Source organism: Sorex araneus, chromosome 5 (genome assembly GCF_027595985.1).
Source record: "Sorex araneus isolate mSorAra2 chromosome 5, mSorAra2.pri, whole genome shotgun sequence".
Taxonomy (NCBI): domain Eukaryota; kingdom Metazoa; phylum Chordata; class Mammalia; order Eulipotyphla; family Soricidae; genus Sorex; species Sorex araneus.
In genome coordinates, this window is record NC_073306.1 from 143,292,085 (window position 1) to 143,311,866 (window position 19,782).

General features: G+C 60.1%; 1 protein-coding gene across 1 annotated transcript; it reads right to left on the reverse strand.

Annotated features, from left to right (window-relative positions):
* Positions 1–1,405: 1,405 nt before the first annotated feature.
* On the reverse strand, positions 1,406–18,759 carry CPLX1 (complexin 1). The gene is made up of 4 exons (XM_004617394.2): positions 18,604–18,759; positions 17,814–17,913; positions 6,351–6,526; positions 1,406–2,635 (listed from the first exon to the last, which is right to left on the reverse strand). The coding sequence occupies exons 2-4, from the start codon at positions 17,842–17,844 to the stop codon at positions 2,438–2,440; spliced, it is 405 nt and encodes a 134-aa protein (XP_004617451.2). The 5' UTR covers positions 17,845–17,913; positions 18,604–18,759; the 3' UTR covers positions 1,406–2,437.
* Positions 18,760–19,782: the final 1,023 nt, after the last annotated feature.

Genomic DNA, 19,782 nt, shown 5'->3' on the forward strand with positions numbered 1-19,782 from the left:
CCAAATAAAACTAAAAACTGTGGATGGAATTGGAGATAGTATGGTGTATAGGGTGCCTGTCCAAGGCCAGTCTGGGTTTAGTCCCCAGCATGCCATAGGATCTCCCAACCGCCGCCAGGGGTAACCCCTGCCAAGCATGGAAGAAAAAAAAAAATACCAGCCACTGGAAAGGGAACTAGGAGTCTCCGCTTACTGGCGGCGATGCCCTCAGAAGAGGCGACCCCGGACTGCCGAGTGGGCTCTGACCCGGCACCGGACACCCAGGCACTCTCCCCCTCGAGCCTCACCAGTTGATGGTGTCAGTTTTAAATGGTTTTCCCCAGCAGTGCTAGGGGTCACTTCTGGAGGGGCTCGGGGCCCAGACGCGGCGCCCAGGACTGACCCCTGGTTGGCCGCGCGTGTGCCAGCCAACGCCTTGGCTATGGCTCCGCCCCATCGGCTGACCCTTCTGCCAAACCTTTTCCAGGTGCAGAGAAATGGTGAAGGTGACAACACCAAACAACATCGATCCTTTGCTGTTTGCCGTGCTGGAGCCTGACACATACGAGGCTGAACCCCTGGGCTGGCCATCGGGCCCGCGTGCGGGGCTGCGCGAGAGCCGGAGGCGCCACGAGCCCTGCGGCCGCCGCACACCTCCAGCCCCGGCCCGCCCCGCCCGGCGAGCCGCTCCCGGCTCCGATTGGCCAAGCCTTCCCACGTGACGCCCGCAGCCGCGGCAGCCGCCGAGCTGGCAGGCGCTGATTGGCTCTCACGGGCAGGGGCGGGGCGCGGGCCGGGACCCGGGAGCGGGACTCGTGCTCAGGCCGGGTGCGCCCGCCTGCAGTCGCCCGCCCCGGGACACCTATCAGGGTCCTGGACAGGTGGCCGGCACCCGAGATCGCGCCCAGCGGAAGGCGCCGCCCGGACGCAGAGTGGCCCGTGGCCTTGGCGGCCGGAGCGACGGCCCCGGCTGGCCCGTGCGAGGAGCGTCGGAACACTCGGGCTGGCCCGCAGCGGCTGGGTTTTGCCGGTGTGTCCCTTGCGCACCCCCAGCCGGCGGAGTGGGCACAGTCAGGAGACCCCGATTGGCCACTTTCCTGCAGAGCAACTCAGAAACTCAGGCGGGCATCGAGCCTCAGCCCCAGCCTCAGCCCGTCTGCAGAGCCCCGCCCCGCACACACCCCCTCCCCCGCCGCTGGCAGGACAGCAGGGCTGGGCTCCCCTGGACGTCAGGGGTAGGTAGGCGCTGTGCCGAAGGCAGGGTCTGGGGGTGTCGCCTGGAACCTCCAGGGGACTACTCCAGGAACAGCCTTAGGGCGTGTGCCACCCAATGTGGGACAGGACAGCGCAGCGCCCTGCGGGGGCGGGGGGAACCCTGTGAGGGGGAAGTGCAATACCCAGACCTTCAGTCCAGCACAGAAGCCACTTGTGTGAAATCACTGTTTATTGGCTGTGATTCCAAGAGGACACGAGCCGTGGCCCCCGACATGCAGGAAGGGACAGAGGCACAAGGACAGACGGACAGACGACATCATGGGCTACGCTATGCTCAGCTGCTCTGGCCCCCATGCTGGGATCAGGCTCTGCACAGAGCTGGCTTGTTACCGCGTGGAACAGGCGTGAGGGCAGGCGGTGGCAGGGGCATGCTCCTGTCTGGGCAGAGGGCTGGGGCGATATTGCGGACGGCATATGGCTTCTGAGGGCTGGGTAGGGGCACCCGGCCACAACACTGAACGTGATGGGTGCTGATGTGAGCAGGAAGGGCCTGCAGCCAGGCACTCTTCCTGCAGGATAAACCCCTCGAATACAGAAGACCTCATTTACCTGAGATTCAACATATTTGATCCAAATTAAACAGGGGTGGAGGAAGCTGAAGGTGAAGGGGTTGGGGGGACCGGGACAGGGGGCTTCTGTCCAACTGGCCTGGCCTACACTAGGGACCACCCAACACCAGCTTAGGGCCTGTGTCCCCCCCAGACGCCACCCCTGAGCAGGGGAGGGGCCGGGAGAGAGCAGGAGGGGCCAGCCTCGGGAGACCAGCCTATTGCTTGTTCTCTTAGTTGGGAGCTGGGCTGAGGCCTTGGGGAGGCGGCTCCGGAGCGGACAGAGGCAGGACAGGGACAGTGAGGATGCAGACAAGATGGGGACACAGGAGATCCAGCAACCCGGTGTCAGTGGGCGGGGGTGGGGGCCGGCACGCCCCCCCACTATGGCTGTGCTCCTGGTTCAGGCCGAGCAGGGACGGTGCACCGAGGGGGGGCCCAGGCCTCGGGGTGCTGGGGGGGCTGTGAGAAGGGGCAGGAGGCGTCCCAGGCCAGTGGCTAGCCCAGCTGCAGCACAGACAGCAGGCAGGGGAGGGCCAGGAGACCCAGGACTATGGCTTATTCTGGGGGGGGGGGCTCTCTGCTCCTGAAATCCTTCCGGGGGGCCTCTAGGGGGGCGGGGGCCGGCCACTGCCTTACTTCTTAAACATGTCCTGCAGCGGCCCCGGCAGGTACTTGATGACCGTGTCCAGGATGCTCTCATCTTCCTCCTCGGGCTCATCCCCGCAGCCGGGAGGGATGGCCTTCTTCGGCCGCGTTAGGCTGCCTTCCGAGTTGGCCTCCATGGCGGCCTGCGCCTCCGCCTCGCGCTCCTCCTTCTTCTTGATGCCGTACTGGGGGGGACAGAGGGAGGCCAGTGCTGGGGGGCCCACCGGACACCTGCACCTCAGCCTGAAGAACCCCGCCCGGGTCAGAAGGGGTGGCGGTACCCCAGGAATAGGGGAGCAATAGGTCAGCCCGAGCGGGTAACTGAGGGCTGCCTCAGGGGGGCAGGACAGCGGGGCGTGGGGATGGCGGGGACAGGAGAGGACAGGAAGGGACAAAGATCAGGAGGGGACAGAGTTCGGGAGGAGATGGGGCACAGGAGGGACGGGAGGGGGTGGGGATGGGGACAGGAGAGGACAGGGTAGGGCAGCAGGGCTGACGGACCACACGGCAGGGTGGCCACTGCACTCAGGCCCACATGGGGCAGGCTGTGGTCACTGCAGGTACAGTCACTCAATTCCCGCTGCCCAGCATCACCTGCCCCCACTGCCGTCTCCTGGGTCTGTCCCAACCCTCATTCGGAGCTTCTCTGGTAGCGTGGGGCCGGTCCCCCTCCTGTCCCTCCTGTCTCCCTGTCCTCCAGCCTCCTCCTGTCCCCCCACCCCATCCCCCTGGCTGTCCCCCCATTGTTCCCCTGCCCCCCTCCTGTCCCCACACTTGTCACCTGGAAGCTCACAGGGAGAGCTTTGGAGACAGTCAAATCCCTACAGCCATGGCGCTTCCTGGAGGGCCTCGAACACTTGGACCCAAAGCCCCACAAGCTGCCCGGTAAGTCCTGCTGGGTGCACACTTCAGCACAGTCCAGTTCCAGAAGGGACACACCACAGCCACCAGTAACCTCCACTGCCCTCAGCCCAGCAGTGCCGGCCGTGGGGACCAGGGGAAACTGCCTCTTGGCTTTGGGTCTCTGGGCCTGTGTGGAGGTGAGAGGTGGCATCCCCAGAGGAGCCACACTCGGGTGACAAGGCCCCTGGACAGGGCGGGGGCAGCTGTGGCCGAGAGCCGGGCTGCCTCAGAGGCCAGAGACACATGGCGCTGCAGGGCTTGTTTCCTCCCAGCCACCCAAAAGTCACCCAAAGGACTGTGGAGGCGACAGCCTGGTATAGAAGAGGGTCCACACAGTGTGGACTGGAGGACTGGCTACCCCGTGCCAGACAGGATGTCTGGGTGTGGCCTCCCCGGGAAGGGCAAGGGCGTGCCTGGCACGGGGCGGCAGAGCTAGCGCCCTCACTTTGCTGCCGGCCCCGGTGGCCACAAACTGCACCCGCAGCCCCCAGGCACGGAGGGCCCCAGGTCAACTAAGGCACAGGGACTGGAGCAATAGCTGAAGGCCACAATGACAATACAGTGGACAGGGCATTTGCCTTGCATGTGGCTGACCCAGATTTGATCCCCAACACCCTATATGGTCCCTGAGCCTGCCAGGAACTGCAGAGCCAATAGCAAGCCCTGAGCACTGCAGGCCGAGGGCATAATGAGGGACCGGCTGGCCTCTTCCTGGTCACTGTTCCAGGTCGTCCCCCTGGAGCAGCAAACAGAGAAGGTCTGGGGGCCGGGAGACAAACACCAGTGAAGTTCAGGCAGAATCAAGGGGGTGTCCCTGCACGTGGGATGCAGGCAGGGGTGGGACAGGAAGGGCCTGTCTGGGAAGCCTTGGTCCCTTGCTCTGACTCTGGACACAAAGCAGAGCCACTCCACACATACGAAGGGCACGGTGGGGTGGGGGGTCAGTGACCACACCTCATCCATCCTGCCGGCACTGTGCCCGTGGGCTGAGAGCAAGTGGCCCCGGCTGCAGAGAGGATGTCGGGACACAAAGTGCCAGAATGGACTGGTACAAAGAGGGAAGGGCAGCGCGGGAACAAGCCCCCAACTCTGTCTCTGCTCCCGCAAATAAGCCCCCAGGGAGGCCAGTGCCCAGGTAGCTAGGGGGTTTGTGTTGAAGACAGGCGCAGGGGCTAGAAAGGGACACACACACACACACACACACACTCTCTCTCTCTCTCTCTCTCTCTCTCTCTCTCTCTCTCTCTCTCTCTCTCTCTCTCTCTCTCTCTCTCTCTCTCTCTCTCTCTCTCTCTCACACACACACACACACACACACACACACACACACACCCTGAGTTCCCTTGCTGGCCAACAGAGGGCGTCCTGCCCTAAACCATGGGGCGCAGCTGCTCCTTCCAGGCTGAGCTTCCACTTCTATTTTTTTTGTTTTTGCTTTTTGGGTCACACCCGGCGATGCACAGGGGTTACTCCTGGCTCTACACTCAGGAATTACTCCTGGCGGTGCTCAGGGGACCATATGGGATGCTGGGATTCAATCCCAGGTTGGTCGCGTGCAAGGCAAACGCCCTACCCGCCGTGCTGTCGTTCCAGCGCCTCTGCTGAGCTCTTCAAAAGGCTTGTCACTAGATAGGGGCTGGAGCAATAGCACAGCGGGTAGGGCGTTTGCCTTGCACGCGGCCGACCCAGGTTCGATTCCCAGCATCCCATATGGTCCCCTGAGCAGGAGTAATTCCTGAGTGCAGAGCCAGGAGTAATGCCTGAGTGCACTGCCAGGAGTGATTCCTGAGTGCAGAGCCAGGAGTAACCCCTGTGCATCGCCAGGTGTGACCCAAAAAGAAAAAAAAAAGGCTCGTCACTAGAGATCCCACCTGGGAGAGGGGCCTGCACGATTCCAGCACACACCACACCCTCTGGTCCTCGACGGGCTGCTCGGCCCCAGCTGTCAGCCAGCTCCACGCAGCCCCATGTCTGGACCAGAGAGTGCTCAGATGTCCTGCCCTGGTGTCCAGTGCGGACACCTGCAGTGCAGAGACCACGGTGCAGAGGCCACAGTGTAGGCACTACTGTGTACCCTGGACCTGAAGGCCAGGGCCAAGACGTGTCCAAGAAGGAGACCTTGGCTGGTGGGACCAGGCTCATGGAAGCAGAGGCACTGGGGCAGGTGGCCCAGGGCTTGGGAGGGCTTGGAAGGCGCCCACCCGCTCCACGAGGGTTCTGCGAGGGGCTCATATGAGGGCCAGGGCCTTGGACTTGGGGGTCCTGGGGTTCTGCCTTGGGCGTTCATCATCCACATGGTCACCCCAGGGTGAGGGTTCTGGGGCCAGGGAGTATGTGGCCTGTGGTCTGTCCCTGTCCAGGGAGTCACCTGGGACTGCAGCTCCCAGAGGACCCTGAAGAAGAGGCAACACTTGCCCTCCACCCAGGGACTAGGGAGCACAGTGGGGGGTGGGCGTGTCACACGGGGAAGCCAAGCAGGGCCGGCAGACATTGCCCCCCCTCCCCGGGTGAAAGGGGGAACCTCGGGGTTTGAGGTCAAATGGGAGGGGATACTACACAGGCCTGGGCTGGGGGAGAGGCCGTCCACAGCTGTGGGCAGCTGACTGTGGGGCTTGCGGGAGCCCGTCCTGGGGAGCTGACATGGGTGCAGCAAACGGCGGGTTGAGGGCCTTGCCTGTCCTGCTCCCTCCGTGCGACACTCCCAGGCTCCCGAGAGGATCAGGAGTCTCTCCCCTCCCACCCAGCACAGATCTCGGCCACCTGGCCAGGGTGCCCAGTGGCCCCGCTGTGGACAGCGCTGGCCCACTCTGGAAATGTGAGCAAGTCCTGGACCGTATGTGGCACAGGGCGACCCACATCCAGAGCCACCAGGGCAGGACCCACGAACGGCGGCCCTGGACTCCTGTCCACCACGAGGCTACCCTGCCCACCTTGTCTCTGCTCCCTCCTGGCACAGCCGCCCGCCTCGTCCCGGTGCCGTCCCCGCTGCGGGCTCACCTTGTCGCGGATGCCCTGCCGCATGACCTCGCGCTCAGCCTCCATCTTGGCGTACTTGGCCTTGCGCTCCTCCTCCTCCTGCCGCAGTGCCTCCTGGCGCTCCTCCTCCTTCTTGGCCGCGTCAGGGTCCTTCTCCTCATCACCCCCAAGCATCTTGCCCATGTCCTTGGTAGCCCCTGGACACAAGCAGACAGGAAGGGAAGGTCAGCCTCGCGCTCCCTGCTCCTACAGTCACACAGTGGATGGCACCAGCCTCTGACGAGCTTCCGTCATCCTGCTCCTCTGGCCTCCAGCCTCTCCACTGACAACTGGGTGCCTCAGGGTGGCGGGGGTGTAAGCACCACCCAGGCTGACTTGCAAGGGAGGCAACGGTCATATGGGTGGCTGCTTGGGTTGTGTGTCTGTGTGACTATGTCTATGTGGGCACATGTCTCTGTGTACTCTGTATGTGTGCTGTGTGACAATGTGTGTCTGTGTGGGTCTCTGTGTGATTATGAGTCTGTGTATCTGCATCTGTGTGACTGTGTCTGTGTGACTGTGTGACTGAGTGTGTCTCTGTGTCTGTATGAATGAATGCATCTGTGTTTGAGAGACTGTGTGGGTCTTTGTGTGATTATGTGTGCATGCATTTCTCTGTCTGTGTGACCATGTAAGTCTGTGTTTCTGTCTGAATTACTGTGTGCATCTGTATGTCTATGTTATTGTGTGTGTCTGTGTGTGCACATATATATGTGTCTCTGCATCTTTGTGTGTGAGCACAGGTCTCTGTGTGACAGCATGCATCTCTGTGTGTCTGACTGTGTGTGTGCATGCATCTGTGTGTTTGCATCTCTATGTCTGTTATTGTGTCTATATGACTACATACATCTGCGTGTCTGTGTGCCTGTGTCTGTTAACTGTGTCTGTATGACGACATGCATCTGTGTGTCTGTGTGCTTGTGTTAACTGTGTCTGTATGACGACATGCATCTGTGTGTCTGTGTAACTGTGTCTGTATGATGACATGACTACATGCATCTGTGTCTGTCTGTGTGCCTGTGTCTGCATCTGCGTGGAAGTGTGTGCGGGGGTCTCCGCATGGGACCTGTGTGAGCCCGGGCTGCTGTGCATCTCCCGTCCAGCACGGGCTGGGCTCTGGCTGGCAGCGGCTGGCTGGGAGAGGTGGGCCGCTGTGCTCTGTGCACAGGCTGAGTAGCCCTTGGCCTGAGCTGTGCGGAGTGTCCCAAGGCCCTAATTTCTCCTGCCAGCCACCACTTTTCTCATGAGCTCCTGACTCACAGGCGACAACAAACACCTCCCCGGGACGCCCCCTGTGACTCGGCGCCCAGGACGGGGGCTGTAATGACAGCCCGGGAACACAGTGGCCTGCGGGCCACCCTCCGCCTGCCCACGAGGCCTCCCGGGGAGAGTGCCAAACCCTGGCAGAGCAAGCCAGACCCCCACCTGGGCCTATCCCCTGGGCCACCGGGTCCCCGCAGTGCCCTGGCTGCTGTCCTGCCTCGGGAGCCACACTTGGCCTCGCCTGCCTTCCTGACTGTCCATCTTCTGCCTCTTACTTCTGTAGCTTCTGCACCCAGGAGCACTGTGTGAGGTGAGCAGAGTCCAGAGCCGGCCTGAGTGTGCCTACGGGCGGGTGAGACCCCTGCCTGTCCTCTGAATTCAGCGGCTCTGTGTTTGGAGTCTCCCTTCCCACGTCCCACTCCCCCCCACTCTCCCGCAGGGGACTGTGTCAAGACTGTCTGCACTTCTCTCATATGACCTAACACAGGCAGAGGAGAGTTTGGGGGTCACCAGTCCTGGGTGCAAGAGCAATTCTGGGTATGTCATGTGGGCTGCATACGAGGCGCCTGCACGGCCCTCGCCTGACTGGCTGGGATCAGGCCAAGGGCTCCCAGCCAGGCTGCAGGGAGGCTCCAAGACTGGTGTTGGGCATCTGCAAGACGCTGCGGAAACTGGGTCACTGGTAGTTGCTTCCGCATCCTGGGAGAGTCGCCAGAGAACTGAGCCACACCTCTGCCCCCAAGGCTGTCACCGGCTCTGCAGTGTCAGGAGGTGGAACAGCCGGGCAGCAGAGGTGCCCTCAGGCCACCTGGGTGCCATGTGCATTTCTGAAGACTCCCGAACCTGAGCAATCCAGAGAGGCAGCAGCAATGAGAACGGGCCAGGGGCCCTACAGGGGCACGAGGGCTAGGGTGGCACCCCTGGGGCACCTTGGGGGCACCTGCAGGGCACGGATTGGGGGCTGGGGCTGCAGATCTGTGGTCGTGGCCACATCCATTTGCTCTCTGACCTGGTGCCCCTTAGATGTCTGCAGAAGCTCCGTGGCCACTGCAGGTGGCTCTGGGCACTGCATGCAGCCTCTGGCTCTGCCTCCCCAATCCTGCTGGCATCAGGTTGGGGCACAGAGCTGGCCAGGATTTCCAGGGGAAGCTGCTTCCGACCTCACCTCAGCTTTATTTTCTCTTCATGGGGCTCTCTCTGGGCGTCACAGATGCATCTCGGGCCCGAGAGTGGGAGGAGTGGGCAGGAGAAGAGGGACATGGCACCCTGGGGAGCACTCGGGCCCAGCAACCCCCCAGAACCCAGCCAGCCACTCCTCGGATGGACGAGCGACTGCAGAGGACCAGCTCAGCTGTGCCACCGAGGGTGGCCCCTTCTCAGGCATAGCCACTTACTGGGACACGGGTCAGGGGTCCCGTGGCCGTGAGCGTGGGGCTGAAACAGCCGCTCCGGGGAAGGTACAGACACAGGAGAGCCCCAGGTGCCACTCTGGAGCTGGGAGGGAAGACACAGCATGAACACTGCCACCACACATGGGGTCACCACACATGGGTCACAGCACATGGGGCCATAACACAGAGGGCCACCACACAGGGGGCCACCACGTATGAACACCGTCACCATGGTTAGGAGAAGAGGCAGGCGGCCCTGCTCCCAGGAGGCCATGCTAGGCCCATGTTCTGTGCTGTTCTGAGGGGCAGGGGTCTGGGCCGGAAATTTCCAGATCCAAAACTCAAAACAGGTGTGAGTGGGCACATGAGGACATTGGCATCCTTGGCATTGCGGGGACATTTTGATGGTACAGCTGTTGGGAAGACGGTGTGGAGGGGCCCCCAAATCAAGTGTAGAAATGCCCTGTTACTCAGCACTCCTGGGCCTTTGATGTAACCAAGCCCAGAGAGGGACCAGCTGGTGCTGCATGGGAACAGTACCCCGATTCCTGTACAGTCAGAGACCAGAGATGACCCAGTTCCTGAATATTTAAATCACTTCAACTAGGATAAAATGCTGACAACATCACTCACTAAACACAGGCCCACTCACTTTCAGCTTCCTAGCTCAGAGAACATGAAGGACAAATTTGGTGAGCTTCTCCGAGAGCCTGAGCATCCTTCAGTGTCCTTGAATATCCTGAGTATCTCTGGGTCTTCATAAGTGCCACTAGCATCCCTGAGTGTCCCTGATCATCTATGAACATCCCTGCATGTCTCCCTGAGCATCCCTGAACATCCCAAGTGTCCCTGGGAAGCTCTGAGTTCCTCGAGTGACCCGGAACAACTCCAAGTTTCCCTGAGGATCTGAACATCCCTGAGCAGCTCTGAGTGACTTTAGCATCTCTGGGTGTCTCTCAGCATCTGAGATCTGAGTATTCCTGAGCATCTCTGAGCATCCTGGAATATCCCTGAGTACCTGAGCTCAGTGTCCCTGAGAATCTCTTAGCATCCTTGAACACCTCCAAGTGTTCCCAAGCACACCCAAGCATCCCTGAGCATCTCTCAGCATTTGAGTATCTCTGAGCATCTCTGAGTATCTCTGAGAATTTCTGGGAATTTCTGAGTCTCCCTGGGTATCCCTGAGCATTTCTAAGTGTCCCTAAGCAACCCCAAGCATCCCTGAGTGTCTCCAAGTCTCCCTGATCATCTTAGCATCTTTGAACATCCCTGAGTGTCCCTGAAAATCTGAGTGTCCTGAGCATTCCTGAGACTTTGAAGTGTCCCTGAGAATCCCCAAACATCTCTGAGCACCCCTTAGTGTCTCTGAATGTTCCTAAACATCACTAAGTCTCCCTGAGCAGTCCTGAACATCCCAGAGGGTACCTGAACAATTCTGAGTGTTCCTGAGCATCTCTAAGTATCTCCAAGTCTCCTTGACCCGGAGCATCCCTGAGCATTTCTGAGCATCCCAGAAATCTCTGAGTGTCCTGAGCAGTTATGAGCATTTCTGAGCAGCTGAGTGTCCTGATCATCTCTAAGAATCTGAGTGTCCCTGAGCTTCACTTAGTGTCCCTTAGCAACTTTCCAGGTATTCCTGAATGTCCCTAAGCACTGTCACTGTCATCCCATTGCTCATCGATTTGCTCGAGTGGGCACTAGTAACGTCTCCATTGTGAGACTTGTTACTGTTTTTGGCATATTGAATACACCACGGGTAACTTTCCAGGCTCTGTTGTGTGGGCGAGATACTCTCGGTAGCTTGCTGGATTCTCTGAGAGGGGCAGAGGAATTGAACCCAGGTCAGTCGCGTGCAAGGCAAACGCCCTACCCTTTGTGCTATCACTCTGGCTCCGTCCCTAAGCAACATCTTCAAATCTCTCTGAGCATTCCTGAGCATCTCTCCATATCCCTGAACATCCTTTAGCATCTCTGGGCATCCCTAAGTGCCCTTAGGTATCCCTGAGCATCACCAAGTCTCCCTGAACATTCCATAGCATCCCTGAATAGCCCTGCAGCTCTGAATGACCCTTAGTATCCCTGAGATCTTTCAGTGTCCCCAAGAAGCTCTGAGCAGCTGAGTGTTTCTGAGCATCACTTAGTGATCCTCAGCACCTCTCTGAGTGCTCCTGGACATACCTGAACATCATCTTCAAGTCTTCCCGAGTATCCCTGAGTGTCTCTGAGCATACCTGAGCTACTCTGAATTGTCCTTGAACAACCCTACGGTCTTCACGTATCCCTGAGCATCTATAAAAACTCTCAATGTCTCCTGAGCATCCCTTAGCTCCCTAAGTTACCTGTATGTCATCAAGTTTTCCGGAGCATCTGTGAACCTCCCTGAGCATCCCTTAACATCCCTGAGAATCTGGGTATTCCTGATGCAACTCTGAGTGTGTCCCTGAGCATACCTCATCATTTCTACAAGCATTTCTAAGAATTTTCAAGCATCTCTGAATTTTCCTGAGCATCCTTTAGCATTTACAGGCAACTCTAATCACTTCCAAATGTTCCTGAGCATTTCTGAGAAGCTCTGAATATCCCTGAGTATCTATGAGTGTCCCTGAGCATTCCTTAGAGCTCCTAAATGTCCCTTAGCATCTCCAGGTATTCTTGAACATCCCTGAGCATCTTCAAGTCTAAGTATCCCTGAATGACCTTTAGCAACTCCAAGTGTCCCTGAGTGTCCCCAAGCATCTCCAAGTGTCCCTACACATCCTTAAAAAGTTCTGAGTGTCCCTGAGCATCAGTTAGCACCTATGAGCATCTCCAAACGTTCCTGAGCATACCCAAGAATCCAAGAGCAGCTCTGAGCATCCCAGAGTGTCTCCAAGCATCTCTGAGCAGCTTTTATTTTCCCCAAGAATCCTTTGAGATTCCTTGAGCATACCAAAGTGTCTCCGAGTGTATCTGAGATCTCCGAATGTCCCTGAGCATCTTCTAGTATTCCTGCGTGTCCTTGAGCACTGAGTGTTCCTGAGCATTCCCAAGTATGTCTGAGTGTCGATGAGCATCCCTGAAGAACTCTGTTTCTGAGCATTTCTCAGCATCTCCGAGTATCCCCAAGCATCTCTGAGTACTCTTGAGAATTCCCGAGCAGCTTTGAACATCCCTGAGCATCCCTGGGATCTCCAGGTGTCCCTCAACATCCCTGAGCATCTTTGAGTATCCCTGAGCATCCTCAAGCAATTCGGAATAGCTCTTCATGTTCCTGAACATCTCTGAGCACTCAAAGTGCCTGACAATCTCCGATTCCCTTGAGTGTCCTTGAACATGTGTTACTGGGCATCTTTAAGTCTACTTGTGTATCCTTGAGTATCCTTTAGCATCTCTGAGTATATCTGAGCATCTCTGAGTGTCTCTGAGAGTCTCTGAGGAACTCTGAGTGTTCTGGAGCATTTTTGAGTATCTCCAAGCATCCCCAAGTGTTCCAGAGCACCCCTGAGCAGCTCTAGTGTCTCAGAGTGTTTCTGAGTGTCCCTGAGTGCCCTTAAGCATCCTTGAGCATCCCTGAGAAGCTCTGAGCATCCCCCTGAGCACTTGTGAATGTCCCTGAGCATCCCTGAGCATCCTTGAGTGGCCCTGAGTATCATGTGTTCACAACTGGATGGAGCGCAAAAGGCCTGATTCACGATAGACTATGAGTCATCCTCTTAAAATACAGGGCCCAACTGCTGTCTAGTTCAGTCACCTTTAGAGAACTCTGAGTAGGGCTGCGTGGAAATGCAATGTTTGCAGCAGCGACGCCGCACTGGGACACAGGGAACTGGTGAGGGGCACGGGCGCCCTGGTGGGGGGTGCAGTAGTTTTGTACATCAACACCGTAAGTGTCAACATGACTGCACCATTACCTGAATTAATATAAATGTATAACATACAAATAAATATGAGGGAATGGAGAGCACGCACAGGGAGCAGGTGCCTGCAGTACTCACAGAGCCAGGATTTTTAGCCTTGAGCACAGCTGGGTGTGGTGTAAAACCCAAACTCACTTCCATTCTCATCCTACCGTCTCCCTCCTGAACTGGAGGCTCGGAATAAAAAGCCGCGTGCTTTCATGGCACTTTGGTGTCATGTGCAGGTCTGTCTCCGGCATCAGGATGAAACAGGGGAGAGGGATTGTGTGGCTGAGGCTCAGACGACAGACCACCTCCCTGGAGTCTCAAGGAGCCACACTGGACCCTGAGCACTGAGATAAGGAACCAACGAAGTCCAGCGGGATGCCTGCTGGCCAGTTCTATCCTGGCTTTGCTGAGAAGGGGGAATGACAACAGAGGGGGCTTGCACCTTGTGGATAAGAGGATCTAGCTCTGGCCACTGCGGTCCTCGCAGACCGAAGGCTCCAAAGGCCCTGGTTCCCTCCAGCGTCTGATGGTGTTAACACCCATGTTCACCCTCTGGGGCAGAGGGAGGGAGGGCTCAGCCTGGTGGCGCCTGGGAGCAAACGGCTGAGCCCTCTCTGAGGAATGAGACCACACATGGGGGCGTCCGCCCCGGGCCCCCGCCTGAGAGCAAATGGCTGAGCCCTCTCTGAGGAGTGAGACCACACATGGGGGCGTCCGCTCTGGGCCCCTGCGGTTCCTGGTGCGGTTGAGGCTCTGCTCAGCCCATTCTCTAGGACGCAGGACAGGAGCGCCCACAGGCAGAAGGATCATGACCCCAGTGTGGGGCCCAGTGTCCAGCATCTGTCAAGAAGGCTGGGCTCAGCCCACACCCAGGACACTTCCCCCGGCAAGTGGGGAAGAAAAGCCAGCTCGGGACTGTGAGCAAACCCTGAGGGTGCACGAGGGACCCTAGAGAGGCCGCGGTAGGGCTGGGACATCCTGGCAGTGCCCACCAGTGGCCAGTCCTGGAACTGGGAATCCATGCCCCAAGTCCACTCAGCGCCTAGGCCTCCAGGATGGACAGACTCCCACAAACTCAGGACAGACAGATTTCCTGCCACGGCCCCTTCAGAGCACAGCTGCTCAAGGAACAGCGCTCCGGGCCTGGGCCCTGGCTCCCTCACAGCCAGCCTGCTCCAGCACTGCCTCCCCCTCAGGCGTGGAAATGGGTCTGGCTCGGGTTTCTGGCTCGGGGACTACCCCCAACCTGGGCGACCGTGTGGACCACCTGGAACTCCCACAGGCAAAGCTGTGCTTCAGATCTTTGAGCCACCTCCTGCCTGAAACATCACTGTCATCCCGTTGCTCATCGATTTGCTTGAGCGGGCACCAGTAACATCTCCATTGTGAGACCTGTTGTTACTGTTTTTAACATATCGAATACACCATGGGTAGCTTGCCAGGCTCTGCTGTGTGGGTGAGGTACTCTTGGTAGCTTGCCAGGCTCTCCAAGAGGGGCGGAGGAATCGAACCCGGGTCGGCCTCGTGCAAGGCAAACACCCCGCCGCTGTGCTATCGCTCCAGCCCGCCTGGAACATAATTTTTTTAATTTTCATTTTGGGGCCACACCCAGTGGTCACGTAGGGATCAGTCCTGGCAGTGCTCAGGGGACCATGTGGGGTGCTGGGTCCAGCTGCATGCAAGGCAAGTGCCTTACCTGCTGTAGAATTCTGAAGGACAAGCTTCAAAGCATAGACAATGTCTGTGTCCTTGTCACCTGTCCAACTCTGCGATTTAACTCCAGCAGTGAGCACTGCATGTTTTAACAAAACATCTGTGTATGTTAGAAATAAATGCATACAAAGCTGCTACAGGTCTGAATGCAGACGCTGAAACACTGGCACATACGGGGCAGGGGCTGCCCGGAGGCATCAGAGAAGAGCTCTCAGTCACCGCCCGGCGACGCTGAAATCAAGTGAAAAGATGACCTCGAGAGAGGTAGAGAGAAATGCAGGGGGAGGCGCAAAGGGTGGCCCCAGGGTCTTGGTCCGAACTCCGAGCCAGCGATCACAGACCCTCCCTCCCACTCCATGCCTAGCCCTGACCCCGGGGGCAAGGACAAGGGCAGCCTAGTCTGACCGTGACGGGGTGGCCACCGGCTTTGCGGACAGCTATGCCCTGGGGTGTCCCCTTGAAGCACCCCTGCAGCCGGGATACTCCCAGCCACTGTGCCCCTCCCGAGCCTCACCCCCATAGCCTGGGACTGGGCAAATCTTGGGGGAGCACCCACGTGCCTCCCATGCTGAGAAGCCCCAGGTCAGGGCACCCACTTGGAAGACCTGGACGCAGGCCTGCAGGGGCCCCATTGCTGCAGCTGAGAGGAACTGACCAAGGCACCCCGGACTGCCTAAGATGTATGGGTGTCCTGTTTGGGGACCAGGGGAGGGGATTTCCTGTCTGGGGGGATGGGGGAGGGGTGTCCCTGTCTGGGGACCATGGGGGAGGGGGTGTGTCCCTGTCTGGGGGGATGGGGGAGGGGTGTCCCTGTCTGGGGACCATGGGGGAGGGGGTGTGTCCCTGTCTGGGGGGTGGGGGAGGGGTGTGTCTGTTTTGGGGTCACTGTGGGAAGAGGAGGGCACATCTCTGCCTGAGGAGACATGAGGGGGGTGGTCGAGGGGCATGACCCTGTCTGGAGGACCACCGGGGAACCACACGGTATTGCAGGAGCTGAGCCAGGCAAGTCTCAGGCCCCACGTAGCAGAAAGATGGGGGAGGATGGGGTGTTCTCTTGCCTAGTCCTGCTCTCCCTCTCAGACCCAGGCAGACCCCAGAACCAGGCATAGAGCTGCCATCTGTCCTGCAGCATCTCAGGCTGGCCAACTCCCTGCTTTCCAGGGGGCTGCAGAGAAGTGAGGGGAGAGGATGGGGAGGGTGTGAGGGAGAGTGGGGAAGAGTGGGAGAGGCTGTAGGAGGATCAGGGAGGTGTGGGGAGGGTATGAGGGGAACACCATGGGGGGAGGGCATGAGGGAGGGTATGGGGGAAGGTGTGGGGGAGGGTATGGAGAAGGTGTGGGGGAGGGTGTGGGGGAGGGTACGGGGAGGGTGTAGGAAAAGGTGGGGGGAGGGTATGAGGGAGGATGTGGGGAGGGGAGGGTGTGAGGATATGGGGGAACGTTATGGGGGGAGGGTATGGGGAGGGTGTGGAGAAGGTGTGGGGGAGGGTGTGGAGAAGGTGTGGGGGAGGGTGTGGGGGAGGGTATGGAGAGGGTGTGGAGAAGGTGTGGGGGAGGGTGTGGGGGAGGGTATGGGGAGGGTGTGGAGAAGGTGTGGGGGAGGGTGTGGGGGTATGGGGGAGGGTACGGGAAGGGTGTGGGGAGGCTGAGTCCCCAGCAGTCCCACCCCTGGACCCCTCTGCGCCCAGCGCACCAATCAGCTCTGTCCCTGACTCAGCCCTCTGCCCCGAGGGTCCCTCGTGACTGGGAGCGGGGCCGGGCACAAGGCCAGCACCCTGCCCTGCCGCTGTGCCCCACTGCCCCAGACTCTGGCAGCCCCCCTCACAGGCTCCTTGCCCCCGGGCTGCGACTCTGGACTGCACCTCCTTCCCCTCCCCACCCTTGCACCCTGGGCCAACTTCTGGGCCAGTTCGGGGCTGGGCCCACCCTGAACCCTGAGTTCTGGCCGCCTCTGTGCTCCTCCCTCTGCACCTCTCCCACTCCCTGGAGACCGACACACCCCTCCCCAGGGCCTACCCTGCTGGCCGCCCTCTCTGGCCCCCAGAACTGAGAAGGTCTGGTGCTGCTGCAGGAGAAACTTTGGGCCAAGTGAACAAAGAGGGAGCCAGGCTGGCAATTTCCCGGCTAATTTCAGCCGTGTGACAGCCAAATCAGAGAGCTCAGTGTTCTGAAGAGCACCTCAGGCTCGAATTAGGCACCTCCTTAATTATCTACAGCAGCCTGGCCTGCCTGGGGGAGCTCGGGCCTGCAGAGGGGTGCCGGCACCCCTGAATCACACTGTGACGTCACCTTATCATCAGAGCCCACCTGCAGTTGGTCCAGACGGCCCACCTGAGCGCCTTCCACTACCTGCCGCATGTCACAGCACGCGCCTCTGCCTGCAGTGAGCGGCCCAGGGGGGAGGGGCACAGGGGCTGTCACCCGGGGAAGTTTCAGAGGCAGAAGGTGGCTGGGGACTGGGCAGGACACAGAACAGCCCCAGCCAGGAAGCATCTACACCCGTGGGGCCCCTCAGCGGGTGCCTGCCCTGTCCATTCACAGGACTGCTCACACACACAAACACACTCATGCACTACACTGATACACACATTTAGACACACTCACGCACTACCTTACACACTCAATCACGTACAACCACACACCACACACATCACACTTATACAGATATGACACAGTGACACACGCACACACTCACGCATACACTTACACACATTACACAACAACTCACACACACAATTCAATTCACTACACATTTATACACACATGTACGAGCTCACTCACACAGGCACACACAAACACACCCATGCATATTTATATACATGCTCGCATGCACACACTCACAGTCCACACACACACACTCACACAATGGTGAACCCCACAGAAAGACTGAGGCACCAAGTGCTCTCGATCTCTGGCCCTGTACCCCCTGTCCCTTTGCCCCTGACCCTGCTAGCTGGCCCTGTTGCCCCACCACTGCCTATCCGGTGACCCTGGACCAACACAGGGGCCAGGGCCGTGACTCAGGGCATCTGTCGGCACTAAACGGTGTGGACAGACAGCTGGCCTTGCATGGCCCCGTCCTGTGGGCCCCTCCTCCTCTCCTCTGTGTCCACGTGCCCCCTCTGTCCCGTGCCTCCACTTCTCCTTCCCGCCCCACCTCTGCCCCCTTCTCACCCACGTGGGCCCGCATCCTACCTCCCAGGGCCTGCTTCATCACAAACTCCATGGCGAAGGCTTGGATCCTGCAGCTGCTCCTGAGGGTGAGCCTTGTACCACGTGGTCAGTTGTCCTGTATCTAAGGACAGGAGCTTGTCAAGGGCCACTCTGATCTACTTCCTCCCATTCCCGCTCCGCTCCCTTCAGCCCTGTCCCTGACATCACTGGACTCTGCCCTTCACCCTCATCAGGGTGGGTTCAGCCTGCCTGTCCGCTGGAAGGTCCCTCTGCCACTGTAGAGTCGGGGTGCTCACACCTGGGGTGCCACCGCAGGAGCCAGCCTTGCCCAGCCGTGCCCAGAGGGCACGGGGCTCAGGGGCATTTGAAGGTGACGCCAGGCTGCTCCGCTGGGCGGGTCCCAGAGGAGGGCAGGAGGCCGCAGGCCATCTGCACGGGAGAGGCCGGGCAGGGGTCTCGCAAGCCCTCTGGGGTCTCTCGGGGCGGGGCCCCGGGCCTCTCCAGACTGGCCGGAGGTTTTTCCCTGCAGAGGCGGGGCCCGGCGCCGCCGAGCGGGCCGAGCACGGGCGCGCGGGGACGCCTCTGCCGCAAAGCCGGTTCGGTCCAAACTTCTCCCTGGACCCGGGCGCAGGGATGCGCAGGGCCGCCGCGCTCTCTCGTGGGGTCTTCTGGCCCCGAGGGCCTGGGGCCGGGGAAGGACGCGGGAGACGGGGCGAGGAGGCGCGCGGAAGGGACGGGCCGGCGGGCTGGGCGAGGTTCAGCACCGCGCGCTGGACAGCGCCCGCCCAGCCGAGGCCGCGGGGACGCTCACCTTCCCGGCGGACGGGCAGGCGGTCAGCGGCGGGGGGCGCTCCGGCCGGCCCGGTCCATGTGGTGCGGGGAACTGCGGCGCGGCTGAAGGGCAAGGCGAGGAGGGCGTCAGCAGAGCCCCCGCCCCCGCCCGCGCCCGGCGTGACGAGGGGGGCGGAGCCACGGGAGCAGGGGCGGAGCTGGGGCGGGTCCGGGGCGGAGCCATGGGGAGCAGGGGCGGAGCCACGGGGCGCAGGGGCGGGTCAGGGGCGGGTCCACCGCCAGAGGCGGTGCCACGTGGCGGAGGGGCGGGGACAGAGCCAAGCCTTGGGTGGGATGGCTCTGGGGGTAGGGTCCAGCGGGACTCAGGTGGGCGGAGTGGCCGCCCCCTCCTCCCACTTCCTCTCTCCTTTGACTAACGGGCTCTTGGGAAGACCCGTGGGTCCCGCCGTGGAACCTCGGTGTTCACAGGGTCCTGATCCCAGGCGCCATCTCCCAGGGTCACAGTCGCAGCTTGTGTGGACACAAGTAGAGAGTGTGGGGACCCTCAGGAGCTGCGCGGCAGCGATGCGTGAAGGTCACTACCTGCCTTGTTCCAAAGCCTCTTACTGTGAGAAGAGCCCCCTTTCCCCCACACGTTAGAGAACAGTGGAGCTGTGGCTAGGTAAAGGGCGACCCCCCTCTATGGATGAAGTGGTGGATGCCTGCGGCTCGGCCACAGCTGGCGTTGTGGAGGGGTCACACCTGGTCTCTCCTGCCCAGCCCCTGGTCCTTCAGGACACTTCCTGTGGGCCTGTTGCAGCCCCAGACAGATGTGGCTGCTTGCCTGTTCCCGGGTGTGGCACTGGGGCCCAGCCCTTCCTACTTTCTAAGGCTGGACTAGGAGCCCCAGTGGGGTCTCCAGGAAGAAACGCAGACACTTCCCCCAGGCCCACTGCAACCCCACAGTGCCCGAGTCACTGCAGCACATGGACCTCCTAGCAGCCTTGCCTCGCTCCCAGCTCATCTCTGCTGTCTCCTCAGCCTGTGTCTCTGTTCTCCGTATCTCGGAGTCTCTGTTCCGCCCCTCCCACTCCCCCCGTGGGCAGTAACCCCCTTAGCTCCCATCTTGTCCCATGCTTTGATTTGGGGATGGGTGTCATGTACCCCGGGAACATAGGGTTGCTAAGCAGGGTCAGAGGAGCTGGATCCTGGGTGGGTC